This window comes from Chamaea fasciata, unplaced genomic scaffold (genome assembly GCF_029207755.1).
Source record: "Chamaea fasciata isolate MVZ Bird 193981 ecotype frontalis unplaced genomic scaffold, bChaFas1.0.hap1 SCAF_9, whole genome shotgun sequence".
Lineage (NCBI taxonomy): Eukaryota > Metazoa > Chordata > Aves > Passeriformes > Sylviidae > Chamaea > Chamaea fasciata.
In genome coordinates this window covers 7,098,298-7,125,760 of record NW_027094094.1, presented here as the reverse complement: position 1 = coordinate 7,125,760, position 27,463 = coordinate 7,098,298, and the positions used below count along the sequence as shown (strand labels likewise).

At 39.4% G+C, this 27,463-nt stretch overlaps 1 protein-coding gene across 2 annotated transcripts in view; it reads right to left on the bottom strand.

Moving 5' to 3' along the window:
* Nucleotides 1-27,463, bottom strand: part of GFRA1 (GDNF family receptor alpha 1) — a 134,064-nt gene that overhangs the window by 10,702 nt on the left and 95,899 nt on the right. For both annotated transcript variants that reach the window (XM_066190861.1, XM_066190862.1), the window contains exons 5-7: nucleotides 22,239-22,348; nucleotides 17,009-17,143; nucleotides 13,781-13,959 (exon numbers count right to left, since the gene is read on the bottom strand). In XM_066190861.1, coding sequence (XP_066046958.1) covers nucleotides 13,781-13,959; nucleotides 17,009-17,143; nucleotides 22,239-22,348 — 424 coding nt within the window. The remainder of the gene's footprint in view (nucleotides 1-13,780; nucleotides 13,960-17,008; nucleotides 17,144-22,238; nucleotides 22,349-27,463) is intronic.

Genomic DNA, 27,463 nt, shown 5'->3' with positions numbered 1-27,463 from the left:
AAAATTTCACCCAAATAATTAATGTTTTGGATCTTTTTTAATATGAAATGTAAGACAACTTCAACTTTAAGCATAGCTGCTAGCAATGTCTATGACAACCTATTTTTATTTTCATTAGAATAAAAGCCTTTTGAAGTCTGTAGAAAGGTGTTCAAATTCACTACTAGAATTCCTGTTTAGTAACAGGAATGGCATTTTTCTGATGGCATTTTAATTTCTAAAAAAAAAAAGTGAATTAGTATCACACAATTTGGATTATTGGCATGTTATTTTCTAAGACAAGCATCTTTTTCAATAGATTTAAGTCATGGCTGGAAAAAAAAAATCCAATTGGTTTCATCCACAGATCTCCATTAGCTAAGCTAGACCTTGGTTTGTCCTGTCAGTTTCCTAAATGTTATTAAAAGGCCCCTGCAAAATGGATCTTAAAACTCAATACTTGTGAGAGACTTTGATGTAGCATCCAACATTCATTCTCCCCATGCTCAAGTGAGTGAAGGAGAGAAAAATCACCCCTTCTGAGAAATACTGTCAGAGAAACCCTGACAGTAATTCTCTTTAATGGGCTATCCTACAGTGGACCATGCTTTAATGGATGGTATTAGAGTGGCCTTCCCCAGATCCCTGATTTACACATGAATGATGCTCTCATAAACAGCCACACTGTAATTAATGAAGCTACTCAAAAAAGCACAGAAACTCTTGTAAGAGATCTCTGCAGAAGCATGACATGATCTGAAAGGCGCCTTATTTTTACTGCCCTGATCCCACCACATCAACAGGAATTTCTCCCACTTGCCAGGCGGAACCAACCAGAAATCAAAAGCAACTTCCTAATATCAGCTGCACATATGGTCTGAAATTTGAAAAGTAAAAAGTATGGACGATTTTTTTCCATCACTGAAACAATTTCTTAGGCACAAAAAAGTACCATGAATGTTAGATGTTTAACAATTACAACCCTACCAGAACAAAACTGTGCCTATAATGACCAGATGATGCAAATAATTACCAGATTATGCAAAATTTTATTCAGAGGATATAATCCTTCTTTGTTTCATCCCACAAGATCTTCACAGAAGGACAGAAGGCTCAAGTTTATGTTTACACTTAATAAGCCGGAAAATAAAAACAGATGAATGCTAATAATGTCAGTAATGCAGATCAACATCACTTTGGGTATATTTTGATATGTTTCCATACTAAACTAGAAGTAGCTTTAGAAGCTTAGTTGTGACTAGTTTGCCAGTTCTACTTTTGGAGAATTATATTGTAGCAGACTGGATAGTTCAGGTGATTATTAATGGGACACACAGATCTAAATTCCAAGGTAGCTCATTTAATCTCGCTCCAGTCAATACTGACAACTATTCCGCAGTAGTTTTGAAATGAGGAGGTGGTTCTGAAGCACTTCTTCTCTTAAGAGGACAGGTTCAATGTACAAATGTGGCACTAATTTGCACCTCAGGCAGTGGACATCATCAGAGACTGAGGAATTAATGGGGTATAGGTTTATAATGTCACAAAGCACACAGGATGTTTTCCTATGCCCTTCGCTTCCTTTTCTGAGATAAGCTGCTGTGTTAAAAAGGGACAGTCCTACTCTAGCCTCAGATTTTTCTAAATCTACTGCAAACCCTCCAAGAAAAATCTTGAAGGTGCCCTCTGCTACCAAACTTTAATATCTTTTGGTGGAACTCAAGAGAGAAATTGTAAGGTTTCACCAAAAAAAATTTTAGGAGTGCTGTCTGAAGAGAATCTTGATGGATGATGGTTGGCAGCAAATATTTCCCTGAGTGCATAATGGTTTAATTAATAGTTCTGGACTGAGCTGAAGCAAGTAGAAAACAGACCAAGTGAGGGGTGTTTTTCTGTGATCTACCTACTCAGATGCATCTAATCCCTCCCTAGCATCAGCTTTGTCATCCTAGCAAGTTTCAGTGTCAATACATTGCCATCAAGTATCCAGAGAGGAAGCATAAAAAAACCAAAACAACAAAACAAAAAAAAAGAAACAAAAAAACCCAACTGTGTGTGTGCCAACCGTAGCAGCAATCTGGCATCCTGTGTTACTCCTACCTACAGATCAGAGAGGGGAAGTCACAAGGATGACAGCATTGCTGGAAACGAGGGATGGGTGTGATGCACTTGTATTAACATATGCTATTGTATATGGACACCAGTGCTGACAACTGCACTATTGAGCTGTCCCAGTCAGAGGTGAATTAAATGGGCTTAAGAGATGCCTTGTCCAGTGGCCAACACAGGCTGAGCCTCTCTAGTGTCTGAGAGCAGCATCCTTAGAAGGGATTTGGGATGTCACTGTGCTGCTCCCATTCAGTGACTGCCCGGGACATCCCAGAGCTGAGATGCTGTGCACAGGTGAGTGGAACTGCACTCCGGCAGGCTCTGCACAGAACAAAGGGCAGCAGATGATGAACGAGGACCTGCAGAGCACACGTGAGCAGATGTGTCTCACTGGCCTGGAGATTATGTGGAGCTGACGCTTTGCCAGTTGCTCTCATTAAATGTCCATGGAACACCAGAGTCCAGTCCCCTGTTGCAGGCACGTAAGCCAGCACAACTGGCATTTTAGGGGCTGTCCCTGTGACATGGTCCCAATTCAGCTCCCAGAGAGCAGAGCTCGCTCTCTCTCACTGAGGGCACTTACCAAAGAGCTGCACTGATACTAAATATAACATCAGCCACCAGCCTGAAGGTGAAAAGCCTCTGCCTAATTAATTATTCCTAAGTATTCTCATTAAGCTGTTCTCTGGGTGTAGACAGAGTGTGGTTTTTATCTAAACATGTTTAGTTGTGCCTGTAACAATCTGAATTTCTTCTCTGCATACACCCATGACTGAGTCCTTAGGAATAATCAGGGAATTTTAATCAAAATTAACAAGGGCTGGGTGAACTCTTGATGAGAGCAGGATTCTGCACACAGTTGCAAGAATTTCTTGAAGTTCAAAACCACTGTGAAACAAGGGATAATTATCTTCTACTGAATTTGCATTTGGAAACTGTATACAAGCAGCCAGGTCCCTGCAGGAACAGCCCCCGAAATTTTCCCTGAGACCCAGAAAATTGCAATGTCTGTGTGACTGAGGTGTGCAGAACAGCACTCCAACACAGAAATTATTACAGACTACTCAAGATACATGCAACTGTTAATGCACTGCTTTTCCTGCAGAAGGTAAGCCCTTGTAAAAACCATACTGAACACTGTTCACCAGAACAGTTCTGACCAAACCCTCTTTTCTTCACGTTTGTTCAGGCACAAATTTAGGAACGGGTTTTCACAGATTCTTGTAACCACTTTGCTTTCGTCTGCGCACACCTGATTTATATGCCCATTTATCCAACTCTCTGCACAAATTTAGGTACTTAGGGCTGCATGTAGCTTTTTAGAGCCTGCCTATTACATGTCTTACCTGCCACGCACGTAACAAATTCAAATGCACACACTAGAAATTAGAGGATGAATTCAGAACATCCAAATGTTCAGGGTCATGTGGAAATGTGTAACTTGCCTTGAATCAGAGGTTTCTCAAAGCTTCTGAAAATGTCAATCTGGAAAACTATAGCACCATGTAATGTAGTATTTAATAAATTACTGCCTGAATACTTTAATTCTGCTTTAAGAAAGACATGAGGGAGGATAATCCTGTAATTCTTCAGGAAACATGCTGAGTGAACCTATGAAAAATATTCTCTGTTATGCACATCAGTGTGTTTACCCGTGACTCATAAAAAGCGTTAAACACGCAGGAGGGCTTAACCTGAGGTGGGATTATTAGGCCAAGTTCACTGATTTGGAACAGGATTTGGTGTGAAACAGTCAGGCTCTCCTCCAAAGTACTGACTATAATAAACATTTTGAACTCCTATTGATTTTGACGACAAGGAACTGAAATGGGTTACATTGTCTCATGTTCTGGAACTCAACAGCAAACTGAAAAATGCTGTAGAGTAGATGGTTTGAGGCAACAAAGATCTATTATTCAGGTAAGACAGCTGATTAGGAGTCATGGGGACAAAAAGTAGGAAATAAAGGGTGTCATTTATTCCCAGTATTTGATAACTAATGTACAGTAAAGACTGTGAGTAAAATGAGCAGACAGGGTAAAAGTAGAACAGAAATTTCCCTTCAGCTGTTTTGTTATCACTGTTTTTTTATTATTATTAAGAGTACAGATTAGCCAATTTGGTTAAAAGATTGTGTTTCATTTTCTGTCCTATAAACTTGGTTTGATTACTTGAAAAATTAATGAATGCTATGGGAAAAGGTTCCAGATTTTAGCTCTTCAACACTGTATTATTTGTGCAGCTATACTGCCTCGTCAGCAATGTATGAGTTAGAATTATTACTTATTATTGCATTCTAATTTCCACTGGGCTTTTCCATACTTCATTTGCTGGTGGTAACACAGTATAAACTATTCCTAAAAAGTCTTCTTTATTATTCCTGAAATGATTTTGATCCTATCTGCCACATGGCAACTGAGAGTCTGGGTAGTTTATTTTTTAAGGATGTTAGGTCTCTGGGTTACACAGAAATATCAAGGAACGGTGTGCATATGTGTAAGGGGTAATGGATAATTACAATGTACACTTAAGGATAATTCTAATATACACAACTGTGGAGTTATTCCCTTTTTACAAGTGTATAAACAAAAGCAGAATTTGATTAGGTCGTGCGATTGCCTCTTTAAAATCAAATGACTTTATATGCGTAAACATACTTCAGGTACTTGGGTTTGCTGTTGGCAGAGGAAGGCACTGTATCCTCCTTAATCAAGGATTAAGGAAGCAGGGTTGATTTAGACATTTTACCCAAATCAACATGCAGACTTACTCCAACCTCAGCTGCACCCCAGTATGGCCACAAGCCCCCTCTGCCCGTCCCCACTATGCCTTCCAGGGCAGCCCAGCCAATGATGGCATGGAGACCACTCCAGAACCATCCAGGCTCAATATCCTTCCAGCTCAGTCTGGTGCAGATTTTGGTGTTGTTTTATTTTTTTTTTCCCCTGAATCCACATTTAGCCATTAAATCATGACAGGAAATACAGAAAAATAATATAAGTAAGTCTCATAGCAAATTAAATCTATGAGGCAGTTGAGTGTCCAAACATTACAGAATGGATCTGCAAGAAGAAAGGACAAAACAACCTAAACCAAAAGGAAAACAAACAAACCAAAACCACACAAAAAGGAAAAAAAAAAAAAACAAAACAAAACAAGCAAACAAACCAACCAAACAAAAACAGACAGGAAAAGGATCTAATGAAGACTAATGGATAACTGGAAGTGAGGTTTCAGATGTTACAGGTGTAGATATGCCAGTGAGCATAAGGCCATGAACTCTAATTGACCCTTTTCTGTAATATTAGACAAAATATGATCAACCACTTGTCCCAAAAAAGAGCACAGGTTTGCTGTGCTCTAGGAAATAGACAGCTCATCTATGGAAACAGCGTGCTGATCATTAAGAGAGTGTCCAGTGGTGTCTACAAGACCTCAAGAGCCACCAAGGGTGACAGTAAGTGAGAAAATTATAGCACAATATGAATATAGTTCCCATCTGTGAGCTCTTCTCTGCCCACTCATATGCACAAGGAGTCACAGAAATCTCAGGAACAACACCTGGGAAAATTCTCTGGGGCAGGCAGCCCCACACCCCTACTCCAGGATTTAGGAACATTTCTTCCACCCCTGGGGATTTCAGGGAACATAACCAGAGACAAGGCAAAGCCTTTGACCCTGCACCAGGACTGTGCACAACTCATCAGGGTTCCTCTCTCCCCTCCAGGGAATGAGGAGGTTGTACAACAAACTGCTGCCCTGCTCCCCCTAAACGCTCACCCTCCCTGCACCATCCTCCTCTAAGACAAAGGCAGGTAATTCATAAAACTCCATGCACCCGTGACTAAAATGCTCCACTATCCAGAATTATTCAGCCTCCACACTGCCATTTCTCCTAAGCCATCAGACTACAAAACAAAATTGTCAATACCACTTCAATAAAAGTGTTTAAAAGTATGTTTCAATTATAGAAGTCTTGTGAAATCCTTCAGCTTACCTAGGAAAGAGCAATTCTTTGCAAAAATGGCAGAACTGATAAAGATTTTATTTGTTCAATTTTGATCTATTCTGGCAACTGCTGAGCTATTTTCATACCTTAGCAAGAAACATCTCTCTATTGACAACTGTATTCATTATCTGATATAGCATCAGTCTTTTATTTTGGTTTTCCTCATGAAAAATCTCTGTGGATGTATTTTTTTTTTTTGAGGATAACCTAGTGCATTAACATGGTTTATAACGGTAAAGTATTTATTGTTTCTGAATCACTCAAATATACTAGGTTGTTTTCAGAACAAACAGAGGATGTAAGGTGATAGCTGCACTCAAGTTAACAGCAATTACCTGGGTTTTTAAGGCTAAGAATAACTTTTCATTATGAGTTTCTAGACTAACTAGTATGGTGGGATTCTGGTGTATAATAAGGACTCCTTGAAAACTATTCCTAATTTAAAAAAAAAAAAAGTATTGAAGATTTCAAGGTTTCTGCTGTTGATTTCTAGTCTTCCACTCTGGATTTCTGTTCCATTAGAAACCTGGTGGCACAATCACTCTTGCCTACTCTTGCTTGGTAAGAGTCAGCCTGTTGGCATAACCAGAGCTTCTTTCACTCCAGCAAGTACAGATGGGAGCAGAGCCATGACTAAAACCTAATATTTGCTAATAGCAAACAATATGTCTTAAACAAAGCACTTTGTCAGGCCCCATAAAGGCACAATATATTCTGAACTCTACTTCCAAAGACAGTATGATTAAACATGTACCATCACTATGCAATGACCTAGAATTTTTATTGGTAGTAGTTATGCCTTAAAATTAATTTATAATACTGTAGTCCTTTTTATGGCTGTTTTTTGCAGACTATAGTCTACCTGTTTTAAAAGGGAAATACACAATGGGCTAGGTATTTGATTGAGAACTAGGGTTGGCTGACATCAGGAATACCTTCAGTATGATGAAGAACCACATAAAGTAATAGCAAGGGCTATGAATAGTTTGATTTGGCTTATCTGATGTGATCCAATTTTCTGATTCTGGTTTATTCTAGCACTTTGTATTTCTGTGTATTCTTATAAGAGGACACTCATGTGAAACACAGAAATAACTGTGGCTTAGGGGGGAACACTGCAAATGCAAATCTGCTTTTAGTAGCAATAATTTGCAAAATTCTTTCTGAGGATAAAAACTATAATCTGTCCATAGAAATTTCAATTTTCTGTAAAAGTGTGTAGTGCATTTTCATAAAGCTGTATTTTTGTAAGTCATTAAATTGGTTTTTAGTAACCTCATGCTCATTTTCAATTGAACAATTATTAAACTATAAAACAAAATTGCACAATTCCTAAAACTGTAGTCTGGAGTTTTACAGTCTGCTATAAAGTGCTGTATTATTATAATACACTGAAGATGCTCAGACTATTAGAACTTTTTTTTTAAATGAACCATAAAATATTTTATCATTGATGAAATAATTCCTGAAGTATTATGCTCTTCAGAAGTATACATGCACAGTATTTCAGTCTCATGACAAGCATGCTAATCAAAAAAACCACAATTTGAACTGTAATTCTAACACACACCATAAACCATGTCACTGTCTTTCAGGAACAGGAGTTTGTTACACCCAGATTCAAACATTAAAAATTTAATGATTTACTGATCATTAAATATAAGGTCCAGTCTTACAGAGGGATCTCCATGCCAAAGAGACTGAGTGTTAAACACTGGTGATAACAACAGACATGTGATCACTTTCCTTTTTTAAAGTTTTCAGTCTGTATTTCACTCCACAAATCATGGCTGATCTTGTAAAGGGGCCTGATGTTCACCTCAGAAGTTCAACTAAGCCTGGTAAATGAGAACAATTTTTTCCTGACTACTGATGGCTGATGTCTCATAGCAACACTGACAGTGATATGATGCATCTGAGTTATCAGGTTTGATCCTTGGCTACATCCTCACACTGTTCCTCTCTGCTCAAAAGAGAGGCAAAGGACTCCCTGTACTTAGAAATTAATCAGCTGTATGAATCACATCTTTAACTTCAGCAGGATTCCAACAAACTTGAAAACAACCTATCCTGTGTGGTCCTGAAGTTCTTTGGCAAAGATGGTGAGAAGCTCACCATCATGAGTCTTGCTCTGAGTGGGAGCACTTCCACATGTGTCTGTGTACATTCCCTGCAAAGCAGCCTGCGGCACTGGGATCCACTCTTTGGAATCCACAAAAACAACAAAACTGGGATCGACAGCAAGGCAGGTGGGCTGGGGCTGCTTTCCTGCCTGAGAACACCAGGATTTCCCCACAGACTGAAAAACCCAACATGTCTCCATTATGGTCCCCTCACCTCCTCTGGAACTTGCAAGAGTCCTGCAGTAAATGACTACAGTCTCAGGGAATTGTACATCCACACTTCTGAGGACCCACTCCAGCATGGTGCTGAAGAAAACAAGGATTAACCTCGCTGAAACCAGTGTCAATGAAATCAATGGACAAAGCAGTATCTGTTGTGGCAAAACAGCATTTCATTTAGTGCTCCCCAAATGAGAAGTATAAGATTAAAGATGAAACTTTAAGCTAGCCCTGGCCATCAGATCTTAATCTGTACACACAAAGCACTCAAGACTTCTTTAGGCACAAGGGAATTGCCACTAAAGCAAATTAGACATAGCTTTTTTAACAGAAAAGCTGCCAATAGGTGTTCTCTAAATCACTTGTACCAGCAGGCTGACCCCATTATGTCAGCTAATCCTGGAAATACAGGAGGTAGATTTAAATCTTTTCATAGAAAACATTAAGTCTCTCTCTTTTTTTTTTTTTTTTTCCTTTCTTTTCTTTTTTCCTTTTGGTTCTGGCACAACATTGAGAGTTTTATATTGTTGTCCATCTTTTGCCCCAGAATATAGCTTTCTGTGTAGCTGCAATGCCCAAAGGAAGAGGTCCAAGCTGGACTTTTCCAAGGGACGGAGCAGGCAAGGCTCCACTTGCCTTGGAAAAAAGGCAATTTGCATTTGAAAAATCAGTGTTTGTTTAGCACAAGAAGAGAAAGTTCACGGCCTGTGTGAAGCGGTGGGGGAAAGAGGGTGCCAGGTGTATGGGTGAGTCAATATTGGTGCTCAGGGGATAAAACAAGCTTTGCCTCTACCCCAGCGCTCCATCTCAGCGGTTGTGCCATTCCCTCACCTACACACTGCCCGCGCTTCCTGCTTATGTTCACCCACCACCCAATTTCCAGCCCATGGAGATCCACACCTGCTGTGTCCTGATCCTCAGAATGCTACACGGGAGCTTTTAACCCTCTGCAAACATCTACACAAGGCTTTCCAATAAGGGTATTTAGCACCTGGAAGCAACATTAAGCAATTACAGAGGGCACTTAAACCACCAGATTAGCAGCTCCCGGCACAGTGCTGAAGGTCTGCACAGACAGATCTACATGGGAAAAGCAGAGTCATTTTCAGTCTAAGTCCTGCCCTCCTCAGAGTACTGTCAGCCCTCTCTCCTGTTTTTGTCCTAGGATCCACCAGTATACATTTTTTTTTTTTAATATCACAAGTATTACATGAATTTGTGGAAGAGCAGCTTGCATTGTGACCCGCATCTGCTATAAACACTCAATAATCTTACATCCAAATAGAAAGAATTGACACATTTAAGTATCCAGATTTCTCTTTTCCCGTGTTCCCTACAAAATATTGATATTCCCTACAAAATATCCTGTTTGATATTTTCAATTTTTACTCACAGTTTTTAGATTTTGCTGCTGAGAGCACAAAGACATTTACATACTGGACTTGTCTTCAGCCCAAAGGACCTATTATCAATCTCAATTATCTCAATTATATCTGTCCATTGCTACATTCTTCAAAAGCACAAAAATCTTAATTTCTCCTTGAATGCTAAACATCCAAACCAAGAGGAAGAAATAATAAGTAAAGTTCCTCTTTACTCTGGGAAAACAAAGTATAGAGCTAGCTAGCAAGACTGCTGCACATATTTACTTAAATGTCCTTAACCATCTTGACAATTTTTGTCTTTTGCAAAACGTTTAAAATATTACAGAAAACCCAGTGTGAAAGTCTTAGGTTTTTATTTATCTCTGCGACAACCCAGGAACAACTGGTCTAATCTATCACTTCAGGTTCATTTCATTATCATCCTTCAGGTCTATCCATCTCTCCTAAATGCAAAGGCAGCCTTTTTTTGAAGAATACATGGTGTGAGTACACATCCAAACTCATTATTTTTTCCCTTTCAAATGATCCAACACGATGGTTCAGGCAGTGGGGGTAGAACATGAGACTAGAAGACCAGAACCATTTTTTGACTGGCATCCTGAATGCAAGTTATGACTGAAAATGAAGGATTAACATGCATGTCAGTTAAATAGAAAACATTAGGGTGAAGCTACCAGAAAAAAAGATGGGGTTGGCAATTACTTAATAAAATCTGCCTGTGTAAGGAACATGCTGTTGGGATTCATCTTCCTTTTCCTTCACAATATTTTATGTTATTTTTATATGGTGCTGAGGATCCTTTGCAAGATGTCAAGCACTTCAAATACACTTAAATTTAGCATTTCGTATAAACCTAACTACTATTTACTGTGTTCAGCAAATTCTGTTAGAAGTCAGGTTCATAAAAAGAGTTTAGAGGATTCTTGACAAAATTCAGCATCTTCCTGGCAAAGATAGAATTCTGATTTAATTGAGGGACAGAAAAAGAGTATCTTACACAAGCCATGCATATGTAAACATAAAGTAAGCAGATATCAGAAATAAACATTTTCCTGTATCGATCTAAAATAAGAAAATACTCGTTATAGGATTATCACAGCAATGATAAGTTCAAATAAAGAACAACTTCTGAAAAGTACTGTATTATTAATTAGAAATTACTATTAATAAGAATATATTAGGAGTATATTATTGTACTAATTATTAAACATTATTTTAAAGTCCAAATCTTCAATGGGTTTTTGAAATAAATATCAAGTACAGGCAAACAAAGAGTATCTCGTATTTCCTTTAAGCATTCACCACCTTTCCAATTCCCAGGTTTGCTTGTGCAGGAGAACATGTCACAGCAACAAAACCATTGGTGCTCTCCTGCTCCTCATATGAACAAGTCAGAAAGAAATGTATCAAGAATTGCTCGCTCAGTGGTGCTCTTGGCAGACTGGGTTAGTGCCCTGTATTTTACAGCCCTGGGAGGTTGGTATTTGCTCATTTCTGTGGCATATTATACTAATCAATCACTTCCTGCTCTTTCTTCCCTTGCTGTTATTTATTTCAATGGCAATTTATACTAATCAATCACTTCCTGCTCTTTCTTCCTTCTGTATTTTTAAACCCACTAACTAGAATATGCAGCCCTGTTGCATCTCAATGACCACTTCCTCAGCCCCTCTCTACCACTGTCTTTTTGTGCTGAGACTGATGCTTGTAATTTGACTTTTCACAGTGTTCAGGTTATATTGCCTTTTAGAAACCTTTCAACTCAGCTGCTGAGCATATAAAAAAGCTTTTGGCTGCACTAGTTCATGTTTTGAAAATACTGCGAAGGCATATTTTCATGGGAGGAGAGGCTTGGAATGAATACCCTTCTCCCAAGTGCAGTATGAATACCAGTTCTTTTATAAAATGTGTATAGGGTTTAAGTTTCACATGCAAAGTGGCACCATACTGTCCAAAAAACATAGGTTTCTTTTTAAAAAAACCGTGGGCTTGTTTTGGCTCTGCTCATAATTTACTTTTTGAAAAATGCATTAAAATATTCGAGCTTTGTTATTTGTGTTTCAGTTCTGACAGATGGAAGTGGCATAGAATATTGTGCTTCACAGGAATAAAACTGCTTGGTTCACATAACTTCAGTGACCTTTTAGTGCAGACTTTATCTACAGCTTCTACCAAACAGCAGAGATCATTTATTTAAAGGAACCTATTTCCCCTACAGACCTTTACTTCTTGTGCCAAGGACATCGGGGGGTATACTTGAAGTCACAGCAGAGCTTTAAACCAGAGCTGATAAACTCATGTGGGATGTCACAATGCCAGAGTAACAGGAGAAAGGATGGGGAAGAATTTAAGTCATTTTCAAAAGACAGGAACATCTATTCAGGCTTAAGGAACATTTGCAAATTGAAGTGAATCCAATGGGATTTGTGATCACTTGCCATTTCTTCAGTTCTTTATTTATTATGTGCACTTTGGTAGCATCTGGAGGCCTTATTCTACAGGGGGCTGTACAAACACGGAAGGAAAATGTGATCTCTCCCATAATACAACTTTTTAATACAACATGAAGTGACTAAGTAATATCCCATCAAGGTCTTGCTCTAAATGCAAGATATTCCAAGTTTCGGGTTTAAAAGGCTGCATTTCTTTCAGTGTATTGTATCTGGTTAATTAAATGACTATTGCAAATAGCAATATCTGCCTCCAACTATCTCTCTTATCAATAACTTACAAAGCTTAAATAATAATGCACAGATGTGAAAAACAGAACTACAACAGAAGGATCTAAACTCAACACCATCTATCATTAACCCCCTATATTTTGTGACTCTGTACTGTCCCTTTTGTTGATACAGATACAATGCAAAATAAATGCAGGAACTGGAAAAGGATGAAGGAAAGAGAGCAGTGCAGGAAAAAATAAGAAGCAAAACATATTTTTCAGAAATGAAATATTTCTGGTTCAGTGCACAAGGAACCATTAAATATTAAAAAAAATATGATAGGGAAGTGAAAAATCAACGCTTTAACAGTTAAATCCAGAAAAAATTATCTTAATATCATCTGAGACCTTAAAGCTTGGACACTTATATTTGTGTCACACAGCAATCTTCCTTCTGTAAAGACAAACATAAACAGGACAAGCTGATCTATCCCTGCCTGACCTAATTTTGCATTCAAACCACCATAAACTTTTATAGCACGATTCTAATCTGGCCTAAAGATGTTTTAATTTTACATTTCCTGCTACCTTTTTCCTGCCTTGATTTTGCTGTTGTCTCTTGCCCAAGTCCTTCAATCTTTCAAAGAGCTGCAACTATCACCAGCAAGTGATGAGCCTCTCAATCCAGAATCAATGACCCATTATCAATAGCCTAATTTAAGTGTCAAAGAAAATCGCTACAGCCATCGGCCAAAATCACATCATGACCTCGACCTCAGTTCAGGAGAGGGCCTGAATTCAGAATAGTTTTATCTTTGTCCAGCTTCTTCAACATGTAGCTTGTAGCACCACACGTTCTCTAATATCCAGACCTACTCAGCCACAAAACCTTCTTGAGTTTAATGCCAGTAATACAAGAAAGAAGGCAGCAGGACATGCTGGCTCACATTAAGGGTTCCCTCTGAATTAGGAGTACTCAAGGGATTAATTTAATCTGACATATCCTGGCAGGATTTGGAGAGTGCCACATTTGTATTCAAACCTGTGATAAGAAATTAAATACCATCCCCTGTTTCTGAGTAAGGAAGGCAATAAAGTCCACTTTGAGATATTCAAGTTTCTGATTTAAAATGAGAGTGTTGATAGCTCACAACATTTGCAGCTTGTAACTACACCATGGGAATAAACAGATATTCCAATTTAGGGAGGCATCTAGTTAGGCAGTGGGAGACTACTCGACAGGTATCCATGAAAAACTTCCCTTTATGCACAACAAGAAGTACAGAACTCTTACCTGCAGGTTTGCACATGCTGGTGACTCATTGTGAGAGGGTATTTCGTTGTTGGTGGTCTCTAATCCTGTGTTTTTAAGTCTGGAAGCTGTTGTAGTTGTGGCTGTAGTGGTCTGTACTGGTAAGATTGGCTGCCAGACATTCACATCAGTGCCATTGCCGAAGGCCTGAATTGCATTTTCTGTGAAAATAAATTACAGGCAATTTTCTATTTCTAAAAAAAAAAAAAGGCAAAAAGCAAAACTGAGTTGTTTTTCCTTGCCATTATTATTACTACATTTAAAATGTGTATTTATAGAAACTCAATTTTATGCTGAAAAATGTGTCTTATTTTTGAACCTATCAGAAACATGAACTGAAAATCTGGGGTCACATAATTATTTGGCGCAGCCTCTTCTTTGTAATGTTTCCAATAATTCTTGACAGAAGCTTTAGGACTTACCATAATCATATTTGTTACCATCCAAAAGATTCAAAAATTTACTTTCAGGATTTAAAATACAGTTTGAATGTCATGTCCTAATTCAGGAAGGTGAAGTTACAGAGCAAACTAAAAACAGAGAACAAGATAAATATTTATTTCTACAGCTTGTTGTAGTGAAACTACCATGCCTATAACTACAAAATAGTTTAACGAAGGCAATCTTTTCCTTACCATTTTCAATCAAAATCTGCATAATTGGGTGAGGGAAACATGGTTAAACTAAAACTTTAGAATATAAAAGTTAAAAAGCTTATCACAGTTTCACAGGATTAAAGAGTGTGTTTATAGCAAGAGTAAATTGGTTGGAGTTTTTATAAACAAATAGAAAAACAGTTCTTAATCAGGTCTTTGGGGATTCAACAAGGATTTGGGGATTTCTTATTTCAAATTCTTTGTACAAGAAATCAAACAATTTCACTGGGGACTAATATGTGGAAGTTATTAACACTTCTTCTCAGTGGCATTCCTTGCCTTATAAAATAATTTACATGTAATTTTCTTCTGAAAAAAATGTATTTTATTCTGATATTAGTTCTCAGAACTTCAACATGCAAAGAGAAGAACTTGTAAAAAGCACCAGAATGAGCTGCATTAATAGAGACAAAGTGGGAAGAGGGGTAAGATTTCTTGTGTTTCCCTGAATAAGGCAATATAAAAAGCAGTATTTCCCAAAATCACAGTAACTCTTTGTTGACACTGTTGCAAGAATGGCCACAGAAATACCTTAAATCCTTCCAGTTTTCAAAGTAACAAGTGGCCTTTACAATTAGTCTTCTTCAATTAATTCATACAATCACACTTGCCGATCCTTATGAATCTCTTCCAACTTGAGATATTCTATGATTCTGTGACAGAATCACAGAATTGTCTGGGTTGAAGGAACCTTTCAAGGTCTTCTAGTCCAGCCCCGCTGGAATGAGCAACTTTAACTAGATCTTTGTTGTAAATGCCCCAAGTAACAGGTACATTTTCCATTTTGAAGGGGAAATATACTAAAAAACAAACTAGCACGAAATTCCTAGTTTCTTCCTACGGTGGAAAAGTAAGTTTTTTTGTTGTATAAATGAAGTGGGAAGGATTTTAACGACATTTTCTCCAGGCAGGGGAAGGCTCACTAATGAAAATAAACATTTTTTAAAATTCCTATTCAATGTGAAAGACAAAACTTTGTATAAATTCCAGAAACACCTTTAATTTCTTCCTGATGAAGACATTATTTTGCAGCTAGGATGACATAATTTGTCTCACGGTTACCTCCAATATCTTTGATTTATCTTGATTAATGCTTTTGTACTGATGGCAAAAGAAAGGACAAGGAATCCCTCCGTCTTTCTGTTCTAAAAGGAACCTGTAACACTCTAGAAATTAATACATTCACAAACGAATAAAATCTGAGGTGTTGCAATAGATATAAATGACAACTGCCATTAGCCTTGAAGAAGGTCTGATGGCACGTTGTTAAATTTTACCCCTCATAAAGTTTGAACTCTTTTCTCTTTTTCTTTTGTTAAATGATCTTGAGTAATTGATCCGTTCTTTCAGAGATTAATAAATAGTGCATCACAGAGCGACTCAGGTTTTTGTGCACAGAACTCCCTGTGCCTTCACTGCAATGCTGCCTCTTGAGAAGCCGCCAATGGGGATTTTCAGACCCTGTCCTTAAATACTGAACCCTGCACTAGCACCAGCTCAGGTCTGTAGGGCTGGACAGGCCAGTCTGGATCACTGAGTTCATTTACTGTTTTTGAGAAAAGCAATGATGCCTGCTTCTTTGTGTAAGCTAATGAAATATGACTTTTAAAACCACTTTTACTCTCAAAACTCCTGCTGGAAGCCTATTGCTTAACTTTAGTCTGATGGTTAAAAATTTTCCAATTTCAAGCCTAAATATGTATGGCCAATATCTGCCTTTTTGATCTCATGCCAACATTGTCCTGCAGGTCAAGTAATCCCTTCCTCTCCCCGGGCTTGCCCTCCTAATGCAATTTCAGAGGACAATCACGTAGCCTTTCAACTTCTGTTCTGCTAGACTAGGGAAGCCAAGCTCTTTTGGTCTCCTCATTTATCTGAAATTAAAACTCTGATGCACAGTCCATATCATCCAATTATGCTGCTCCAGGCAGACAGGAAATTTGAAAAGAGAACCTGCCAAAATCGACTCCACTGAGCCATTCTGAAATTTAAAATAGTCCCTAATTTGGAAGTGAGTCTGACTGGGAAAAAAAATCAATAATTTAACAAAATCTTTACAATAGTTACTATCCAGGCTTCTGTTAAAACCAGGCATCTGAGATCAAATATCCTAAAAAAAATATGAAGTTGGCTGTAAATTGCAAGCACAATCCAATTTACACTTTCTTGCAGCAAATCCTTCATATCCTAAACTACGTGTCTTTTTTTATATGAAGTTCTTAAATTATACAGAAACCCCTCAGGTGTTGCAATTCCATGGCAAAGATGCTGCCTGACTGTTAGGCTCCAAATATGACCTGTGATGTAAACATATTTCAATACCACAGAACCTTGGGTTTTTTTTGTTTTTCAGAGCTTCTCATGTCTGCAATCTTGGCCAAAACCCACAGTATAAAACATATTTTCTCATTCTTTCAATTTTTACACCTACAACAGAACCTCGCTGAACAAAGCGCCAAGTGGTGGCCTCGATGTGTCGTAATACGCTTGAGCAGTAAAGGAACTCCAGAACACACCCTACAACACATTAAAAGACACCTAATTTTGTACTCACTAAGGCATATGTTGTCCTGGAAGAAATTCAGAAATTTCTGGCATTCATCTATGTCGTTGCCACTGTTGCTGCAGTCGCACCACGGGGCCACACTGAGGCTGCTGGAGTCGATGTAGTTTGGTGTCATCACGGTGCCTGTCACCAGAGTGAAGCACAGCACTGTCAGCAACCCTTGCCCTGAAACATTCCTTCCACCCCAAGATGGCAAACAGCCCTCGGGAAGTCATCATTCGGGGCTGGATTCCCAGCACAGACCCACAGCAGGGCTCTGACCTGCAGATTGAACAGCTCCTGGCTCCTCTCAGCCTCTGACACCCAGCTCTGTGCCGCATTTCACACCCTCTGCGGTTTGAATGAAATCACTTTAGGGACTGCAACACCACTCACACCTTGAAGACACATTTCTTCCCTCCAAAAAGGATTCCCACAGAGAGCTGCATCAGCAGAAGTGACAGGTAGAAAGCCGTGGCAGAGGGAGGGATGGGCTGGGAGAAGGTGAGCACCTCTTTGAAGGGCTTTGCTGCCAAATCAAACACATGTGGACTGTGTCCTTAGAGCTGCACTTAAAATTCCGATTTTCCTTCCTCACTTCTTTTTTCTCATTTTAACTCTCACTGCAAATAAATGGCTGAAACCAGGAACCCAGACCTGTGCCTCCTCCTCCCCGAGTCTCCATCCAGACTGAAAAAAACATTTCTGAAATGCATGAGCAAGGAGAATGCTGGTGCTGCTGAGGGGAGCCCTGCTGCACCTCGGAGCAGTGTTAACCCCAGGGTGCTCATGAGGGACCTGCCAGCAGAATGGGTTATGGTGATGAACAGGGCAAAAAACCAGCATGCATGAAAAGGTACAGCAGATTCTTTGCAGGTAATAAATTATTGTCAATCCTGCTGTCTCATTACTTCTTCAGTACAGTGATTGTTTCCTAAACTTTGTCAACAACTTTCCAACAACAGGGTCATTCCAGCTCAGCTACAAACTCTTGGGTAAATATGCTTCCATTTATATGCCAACTCAAGGCAACCAAGAATGAAATGAAACCAAAGCAGGCATTTTGTGTCCTGAAAGATGGGCAGCGACTGTGCATCATTCATCTGGATCAGGAAACTGTTGTATGATGAGCACTTGCTCAAGCCAGTAGTCTCACTGAAGGCATCACCCCAGCAGGTAAGATATTTCAGACTTTCCTAAGGATTGAGAAGTTTGAATCTTTATTTTATTTGTCTGACCAAATGGGAAAAATTTAATAAAAAGGGGAAGATATTCCAGACCTGAACAGCTGCCAGCTGCTTCAAGGAACATGTTCCTCACTTGATAATTTGCAATTCTAGGACAGGTCATACATCGTGAGGAAATGTGATCACATCTCCTCAAAACTGACATCAAAGCAGTCATTAAGAAGATGGAACAGATGAAGGACAAATGTTAGAGACCCAAAGTGCACACTAGGAGAGAAAATCTGGACCTAAGAGTCCAGGGTCCAACAGTCTGCAACAAGAGACAGGAAAAGGCTATCAAACATCAAGCTAAAAAAAGGAACATTAGAAATAACACAAATCACAGAGTGATGGCTAATAGCCTTTCAGTCACCAGGCAGTGCTGGGAAATGAACAAATCAACATGCAAACTGCCTCATATGTGACGTGGGAGACAAAGGACAGCAGGCACCAGGGCTGGCCTGAGAAAGACAGTAATGGATGTGAAAATGAATGTGGTCCCATTGTGAAATTCACAGAAAGCATCTTTTATCTTTTTTTGGGATGTTCTTTAATTTGCCTACCATCCTTTGGCTTCCTGCAGCTTTTAACAGATAGTTGCACTAATAATTGCTCAAATTCTACATGAGATTAGTACATGAGTAAACAGCATGGTTCAAAATTCATTAAATGGAGATAGAGAATTTAGTAAAATAGGCAAATATAATTTGCGTTGTTAATGAAAACTGGACAGTCGATAAATAAGAACAGGAATTATGTTAAATTAAAATAAAACACATTAAAATGCCTCTCCCTCATCCATGTGATGGCTCAGAACACTATTTCAGCCTTGCAACATGATCTGAAAAGAAGTGTGAGAAAGTGAAAACCAAGAGGATTTTGCAAATGGAAAGAAAATAGCAGGCTGAAAAAAAAATCTCATTAGCAAATGCTTAGTGAAGGGTTAAAAAAACAGAAAGGTACTGAGGAAATTAAAAAGGTCACTGAGGTAAGACTTTCTTATCACAAAGAGGTAATAAGGTAATTAAAATGGGTTAAGACGGGTTAAAAGTGTAACAGATACCAAGGTACAATTAGGGTTGATGAATACAGGAAAGACAGGACAAGGGAAGTGTGTACACAGCACACAAACTGTGCATCCAGCAGAAACAGAGTGGCTGAAAGAGCAGCTAGTAGAAAATCAGTCTGTCATTTAAACCTGGGGGCAGATGTGAACCCAAGCGGATTATATGCTTGGTTTCCTGGGGTGGATTTTCTTTTTTTCCTGCCTTTCCCTTCCCCCTTCTCCACTAGCTGGCATCTTGGAAATTCTGCTGATGGACACTAAGGGATCAGAGAAACCATGGCAGTAAAATAGGACACGCTTGGTTTTCTGAGCTCTAGGTATCAAATTGTTCTGGGATGGTCTCAAAAGTCAGCAGCCAGAACTCCACATTTTACACCAAAGCAGAGTTGGCCTGAACACAGCCAAGAGGTTGCTCAAATCAGGGTGAATTAATAAGGAGATGGATGGTGAGTCTAGGAGAAGGAGCTGAAGTTTCTTGGCCCAAAGCAACTCCAGATTATTCACACAAACTCTCATGGAATTCCTGGGAATACCAGGAAACTTGGGTGGATTTTGCTTGAGACAAGGGAAAATGTGTCAGGAAGTGAATGCTAAAGCAGATCTTGAAGTCAGCACTTAGAGCAAAACTTAATTCATGTGTGAGTGCAGGAGGTCCAGATGCCTTAGCCAGGCTGTAACCAAAGTATTGACTCAAACATGGCTATCCACAGCCTCCTTTAACATTAATTATTTTTTATATTTTTCTGTTAATTAAAAAAAAGTATTAATTTATCCTTGTACTACAACAAGGAGCCTAAAGGACTTGAGGTTTTCCAACTTCCTGTAAAGTGTACATATCTTTAAAATTATATACATAACACCCTGATGCAAACATTAAAGCAGCCTCTACAGACTGTTCTCCGTTGTATTGATAAAGCACCTCATACAAAAACTGTGACTGGCTCTATTTCCATTTAAAGCCATTAGTTTTAGGTGGGATTCCACTGATTTCAGTGAAGTTTATTCTCATTTACATCCTGTAGTTGAGGACAGACTCACAAGCACTGGACCTTCCTTAGAGAAGCCTCAGTTTCCTGAACAAACTCTGTGGAGGTGAAATTTTTGCTACATTTAATGAAATGGCTAAACAAAATAATATTTTATTTTAAGGGACAATATTTTATCTTGATTAAATGGAGATCCTGAAGGTCTGATGAACGAATGGATCTGTGGCAGCTTCTTACCCACAGTCTAACTCTTCTTCTTGTGTTTTACATCTATTAAGCAGACATTTGAAAGATTATACTGCTGATTTCTGCTTTACTCCACTTTCATATCAGATTGATATCAGAGGCAGGAATTTACTGCTTCAGCACAAAAAGGGTTTTGGTAATTTCTTGATTTCACAGAATTACTACTAAGAAGCAAAAACTCTTGCAATACCAACCAGTTCCTCTTTTGCATGTCTCTAGGGGCTAGCAGGAAGGAAGAAAAATGTATATTTTTCCCTTTGAAAACTAGATCTCCTTTTGATTTGAACTCCTTAGGCACTCATTCCACATTTCTGATGTGTGACAGCGTTTTGCTGCATGGTCATCCCCAGGAACACATGAACACCTCACAAGAGGAACTGGGTCAGCTTTGGGGTTAAACTGAAAAATGAAACCAACAAAACTGCCAGCAAAATTCTCTAAGTCCAGCAAGAACTTGGCAGTTCTTACCCAGGAGTATCTATTAGTAACAGTTACTCCTTGCCAGCAGCCAGACTTCTTAATCTCATTGACAAGATCAGATTTCAAGGCTATTCAATTCTCTGTCTCAGAGTCCAGTGACAGTCTGTCATAACTGTTCAGATGTTATACCCTTTGCATACTGTCTTAATCTCTTCAGTGGTAGCAGAATATCCTTTGAAGCCATCACATCTCATTTTACCCATTGCCACACGAACTTACCTCACTTGTTAGCTGCTAGAGTAATAAGAATGGTAACAATAAGCCACTGAGTATAGCTCTCAGTCATTTTTCAGCAAACCCAACCTATTTTAGAAATATTTTCATTTCAATCTTATCTCCAGAGACATTTATTTAAAAGCAGGATCAGCTTCAGGGTCTCAGCTGGCACCTTCATGCCCAACAGAAGGGGATATTACTGCACTGCAGCAGGTGCAGGCTGTGCAAGCTTAAAAACATCTTCTCTGGTGGCCTTTCAAATTTGTTTGTTTCAGAGTTCTGACATTCACTTATTATTTATTGCCCAACTATGACACTTTTACAACACATTCAGCTTCTTGACATGATCTCTCTCTTTCAAGAATCAAATACTGAGTGTGGCACGTGGAATCCGGATCCATAAAGGCATTCTTGTGCCTGTTTACACTCAGGAAGGTGACAACAAACAAAAGTAACTATGTTGGGGAGGGAAGTGGATTTCAGATTTGGTCTCAGCTCATCTCACTGACAGGCATCTCTGAAAACACTTAAGAGTGGACAGGAGGATATCATGGAAAGAACAGCAGCTGGAATTGATAAAAGGCTGGACTGATCTATTGTTTCATACCCCAGGTTCAGATACCTCTCTCTGAAGGTGTTTACCCAAACTTGTGATGACAGTTGCAATATCAAGCATGCTGCACTTCCACTTGTTAACTTCCTACTCCTTGGTCCTGCCTACATTCAACCCCTTAATAAGCTTTATTTAAAAAGCTTAAAAAGCTTAACAAGCATTTATTTCAAATTCAAGCACCTTTCCCTCCTTATCTTCCATCCTTAGTTTTCCTGCAACGTACAAGCTTACCCCAAGAATCCCTGTAGGGCAAAACAGGGCCATCACATGTAGGTGGAGAAACCGGCCTAGTACCATACCATACACCATTATATTCCAGCTTTTATTTCACACAGGCCTTCAAAATGCAGTTTGGGTTTGTTTTTTTTTCTCATGAGCAAGCCCCCACCCTTGCCTGCCCTCTTACCAATGAGCCCCGAGTAAGCGAGCAGGCAGTCAGCATAGTTCTCCTTCAGACAGCTACTAACAGAGCGTGACTCGGGCTGGCAGTTTGTGAAGAAATCTGCAAGGCGAGATCTGCAACGGGAAGAAAAATGCGTATCTTTAAAAATCAAGCCTGAAGGCATTCTTACCTCTTACACTCTCTGTTTTTGTCAAGGCTTAATATTCTTTAACTTAAATGCATATTGGACGCATTTCAGCCATTGAGAGTCTCTTTCCAAGATGCATCTCTTTCCAGAATCTATTTTTGAAGTCAGAACAAAAAAGTGTAAGAAAACAGTAAAAAGGAACAGAACAACAGGGAAATGCCTGCCCTTTGCTAAAAGAAATGCTCTGCATTTTCATGCCAAGAAAAAAAGACAAAGACTGATTTTATCATATGAGGAGTCATTTTGCCTGGATCTGAACTCTAACTGGAGTCTTTTATTCAGAACACAGTTTCTGCTGTTTTACTGATGACACAAAACTGTATGTTTGTGCTCACAGAGCAAGCCAGACTCTTACTGCAAGGCTTGAGGCAGGACCTGCTTTATTGGTGTCCCAGGTCTCCAGAGAGTGGGCTCAGCCCTGCTCTGGCCTGCAGCAGCAGCTGGGGCAGCAGGCAGGACCAGCTGGCACAGCCTCCTCACCTCCCAGAGCCACACTACTGAGAATCTGTTTGTTCTTGTAAAACCTGCGTTTATCCAAACTCTGGAGCACTCAGTCCAAGGCTGGGATGAAAGGAAAGTGTGCTCTGCATCAAGTTCTGCTGCTGAATGGCCACATTATCCTCCCCTACCTCAGCCAGCCCATGACCAAGGAGGGGAGAGCACTGATTTCATGCAGGAGGTGCTTTAAGACCAGCAGTGCAGCTGTATTGTGGCCAACTGACTACTGCCATGCTGGAAATTAAAAGGACTAACAGACAGGATCTCTTCTGATTATTTGTGATCTAAAGGCCACATAATGCCCCCATTCAGGTCTGTAAAATTTGCAAGGTATTGATGAGGTGGGTCAAGGTCACACATCCTGCAGTCATCCCCCTGCCCATCTTAGCCTTATAATCTTAGAGTAGCGACTTTTGTTTTATTTACAAAGTGTTTTTCAGACCTTCATCTATGAAAAAGAATCACCTCCCTACTTCAATCTTCTCTTCTGCGATACAGGTATAAAAATGTTCTTTTGCCTCTGACAACCCACAGTAATGTCTCAGGATCAGATGTTCAATCTTTGCAAAGCCCTCTCAAAATCAGAATAGTATAATCTATGAATTTTCATTACTGCTCCAGCACTATGCAGATTTGCAGTAGAAATGCTCTTTTTCAGTTTTGCAACAACCTCACAAAAGTTAGCAGAAACAAGTGATTTGCAAGTGATTTACTTTATTTGTTTACATGCTCCAGAGACTAATTATCTTTGTTTGCTTTATTGTTTTACCTTCCCCAGAATGGGACTGGATACACGTCATTAATTGGCCTGAAAGTAACGATGGGCAAACATCAAAAGGTTCACAGGCTTAGTTTGAGAAAGCATCCTATAAATAAACTCTATGCAACCTATACCTGAATTTATGAGAGCTGTTCTCATGGCCTTATTTTCGTTCCATCTCTCGCTAACTGTACTGACACCAGCAAGTCCATGGTTGCCTTCAAGCCACAGTCAACCCTAAGTTTTTCACTCCCTCTCTTGCCTTATTTAACCACTTAACCTTGAGATGGAAATCTGTACCCAGTTGCCTTTAATAGCTTGAAAAAGTCAACCTCTCTAGCAATGCTTCATGCATACATATAAATATATATGTGTACACATATTTCTAAATTTACATAAAATCCCTACTTAGCTGCTGAATATATACTGTACCTACCAGGAGACAGGCTAAGAAGAAATGGGTCTCAATATATGGAAAGAGATAAACAGCAGCACCATGAAGAAAATCTGGGAAGGGAAACCCTCTGTCCCTGCACTGATTCCTCTCCCAGTCAGTAATTACAACAGTGGCTCGAATCCAGCTTTTGGATCAATTGGGAACAAAGAGAGTTGACAGTTTCCAAGGAGTTTTCTAATTCTACTAATACCTGGATGAAGTCAGGTTTAGAACAGAATAGAGCCTGTTACATCTATCTAGTACGAAAACCTCTGCCATGGTAGAAAGGGCAAGCCTTCTGCATATACAGTATTCTTGTATTTTTAAAACCAAGTAGCTCCTCAGATCTGAATTTTGTAACTTATGTGACCACAAATAAACCTTTTCATCAGTGGATTATACAACCAGCATCTTGATAATCCTGAAAACATTTCTTGCAATCATTTAATCATCCTTAAATGTCCAGTTCTCCCTTAGGTTATTAGGTGCATCAGTCCAGAGACCATTTAATACATTCCTCTTCTCTAAATGTTTTTAAGAACTGATAACTATGGAATAAAACCAGTCATTTACCACCCAGCCTGCTTAAAAACTTATTTGTTGTAAACCCTAAAGGAGGCTAAAAATAGCTCTGCTGATCTCTTTTCCATACACCTTGATTTCCATGTGAATTTCTGAAGAATTTTTGTGGTCATAAAAAGCAATGACGTGACAACATTGCACATTTAAGTTTTCGTAAGTCAAATATAGTTCAGATCTCTCTGGCCTGAGCACACAACTCTTCCCTAGCCAGTCATCCGAACTTCACACAATCCAAGCTCTCACCCTCTCCTGAGCTGTTAACTACACCTGATGCTTATGTGGATTCATTTGTACTGGAGAAACAGTTAAGGCAAGAAAATAAAAACAAAGACCTCCATCTGCCACAAAATACTCCAATGCTTTCAGTGAAGGTCTGCTGATTAACACCCACTGAAGATCTACCCCCAAACATTTCCAGCAGAATGGCAGTGATGAAAGTGTGCTCATCAGTGAACACCAGAAACAGTGGTACTGCTGTTTATCTAGAGAGAGAGACAAATTAGCCTAATGAGAACCATTAATCCTAAAGTATTGCACATGAATATTAAGAACTGTTTTGAGTAAAAGAGACAATCCTTTTAGGGATGCAGAATCGGAGCAATCTGGTAACAGCAGTCCAATCAAAAAAAGTGCTCTGTGTTAACTTCGTGCTCCTTCAGCAAGAGGCAACTTGTAGGGGGCAACTCGAGGGTTTCTGACCCATGAATGAGCAGTTTTGTTTCCAGAGAACAAACAGAGCTTGCCACCTGCACCTTCAAGTGTGCACAATCTCACATGTGCAGCGTACCCTGATGTATCTCACTGCTGGAAAGAGACAGACAAACAGTTTATGTTGTCCATACCATGTAGCAGGACCATTTTAAAGGAACTATTAGTTTCTTTTTCTGTCACAAAATCCTCATTGTGTACAGCCACATTTATGATTTGTTCCCTTTTCCTTGCATAAGTAGGTGCTACTCAGAAATCTTCCTCCAAGGAAGAGGAAAAAAAGGGAAAAAAAAAAAAGTCATATCTTTGTAGGGCAAAACCACAAATTAAATAAGTCCTATCTTAGCCCTGGAAAACTTGCATATGCTCTGGAAAGCTTACTTTAAATATTTTGCATACCTCTAGCTGGAAAAGTAAGAATAATCCCATCAGCAAATTCAAAGAAAATCTGCTCAAACAACAAACAGCCTTTCTGAAAAGAAGAGAAAAAAAATCCCAAACCTGCTATTCTCTAATGCTTTGTATCAGTCCCAGTAAAATAATTTGTAACAGTTAAAAATACAAAGGAAGCAAAGTTAATTTGCTCTCCTTGTGATAGTGGCTCTTCAAATACTCAGTTGGATAATTCAAAACTTTCACATTTTGCTTACAAATAAGCTTTTTTAATAGCAGTATTGTATTGAATCTGCATACAATTTTTGAAGCAATTTAATTTTATATTAGCACAGCCCATTGCACAGGCAACATTGATTAGATTTTCACTACTTTTTGTTCTCAAGGTTCTGTAAAAGTTCTTTGGTGTCCTGAAGTTATCTTTGGTATTTATCAGTTCTTCCTCTTTAAGGCTGGTCAATTCAGCTTTAGCATTGGTCCAATATTTAAGAAGTATGACAAAAATTGTGAAGTTGCAGAAAATTTTTACGAGTTTTAGTTTGGATCTGGTGCAAATCACGACCTATCAGAAAGCAATACTCTGAGCCAGATTCCTCCTCAAGAAGCACCCACATCACTGGGATAGGAGGTGTTGATTTCTCTTTTTTTTTTTCTCTCTCTGGCTGTATTGTTGGTAGACAAGGGCTGAGCCCTCGGCGAGGGAAACGTCTCTCAGCCTTGCCTTGGCACTGGTGATGTTCACACCAAGCAAGACACTGACCTCGGGTCTCCTGCTGGCTGCCCACACGAGGGTTGTGGTGTCCAAGTGAGAGGTTACAACCACTTTGGCCCTGTTGGGAATGCAGGGAGGGACTGCGCCACGCCTCAGGGATGCCAGGTGAGATCTGGACACGCTCACTGCCACCCCTCCTTGCATTGCTGCTGGTGTTTAGGCACCTATTTATAGCAGTAACATAAAGAGTACGTAAACACCAGAGCTGAGAGACTGAGGTGACTACACTAATTAGTCAGAGCTGCTCCAGCGTCTAGACACCATTTGGCAGTGCAGTCACGTAAGGGAAGTGCTGCATCAATATTCAAAACAGAGAAGAGGTATAAATCCGACACTGAAAAAAGCCAGACTAAGTCAATGAATGTGTGTCATAGTGATAAATGGCACCATTACAGAAAAAAAAAACAAGTCAAAATACTTGTTCTTCCTTCGTGGGGGTCAACTGCAGCATCCTACTCTGGCTACAAACAGCTCCTGTACAGCCAGAGTGGTGCTGCTTCTGCTGGGACGCAGGAGTTGGTTGCAAGGGTTGGTATGTGGCCAAGCTAATGGCTTCATCGTTGGAGGAGCATTTCATTTTCTCTTTCTCTCATAAACAGGGAGAAAATGAGGTGAAGGCCACGTAAGCAACTCTATCAACCAGTGGGATGAAAAAAGCCTCACAAGAACTCCATAATGAGAGATGACTCCCTGCACACAGTAAAGTAGCTTTGATCCATCTTTCTTCCACTAAAGGATACTAAAGCTGTGTAATATTACTAAATCTTACACTTCCTTAGTTATCTACACACACTGTTGAGCACCTGTGAGCAACTACAAATTATGACATTTTTTATTTAAGAGGTCACTTTCCCACGGATTTATTAAACAGCAACCCCACTAAACGAAAACC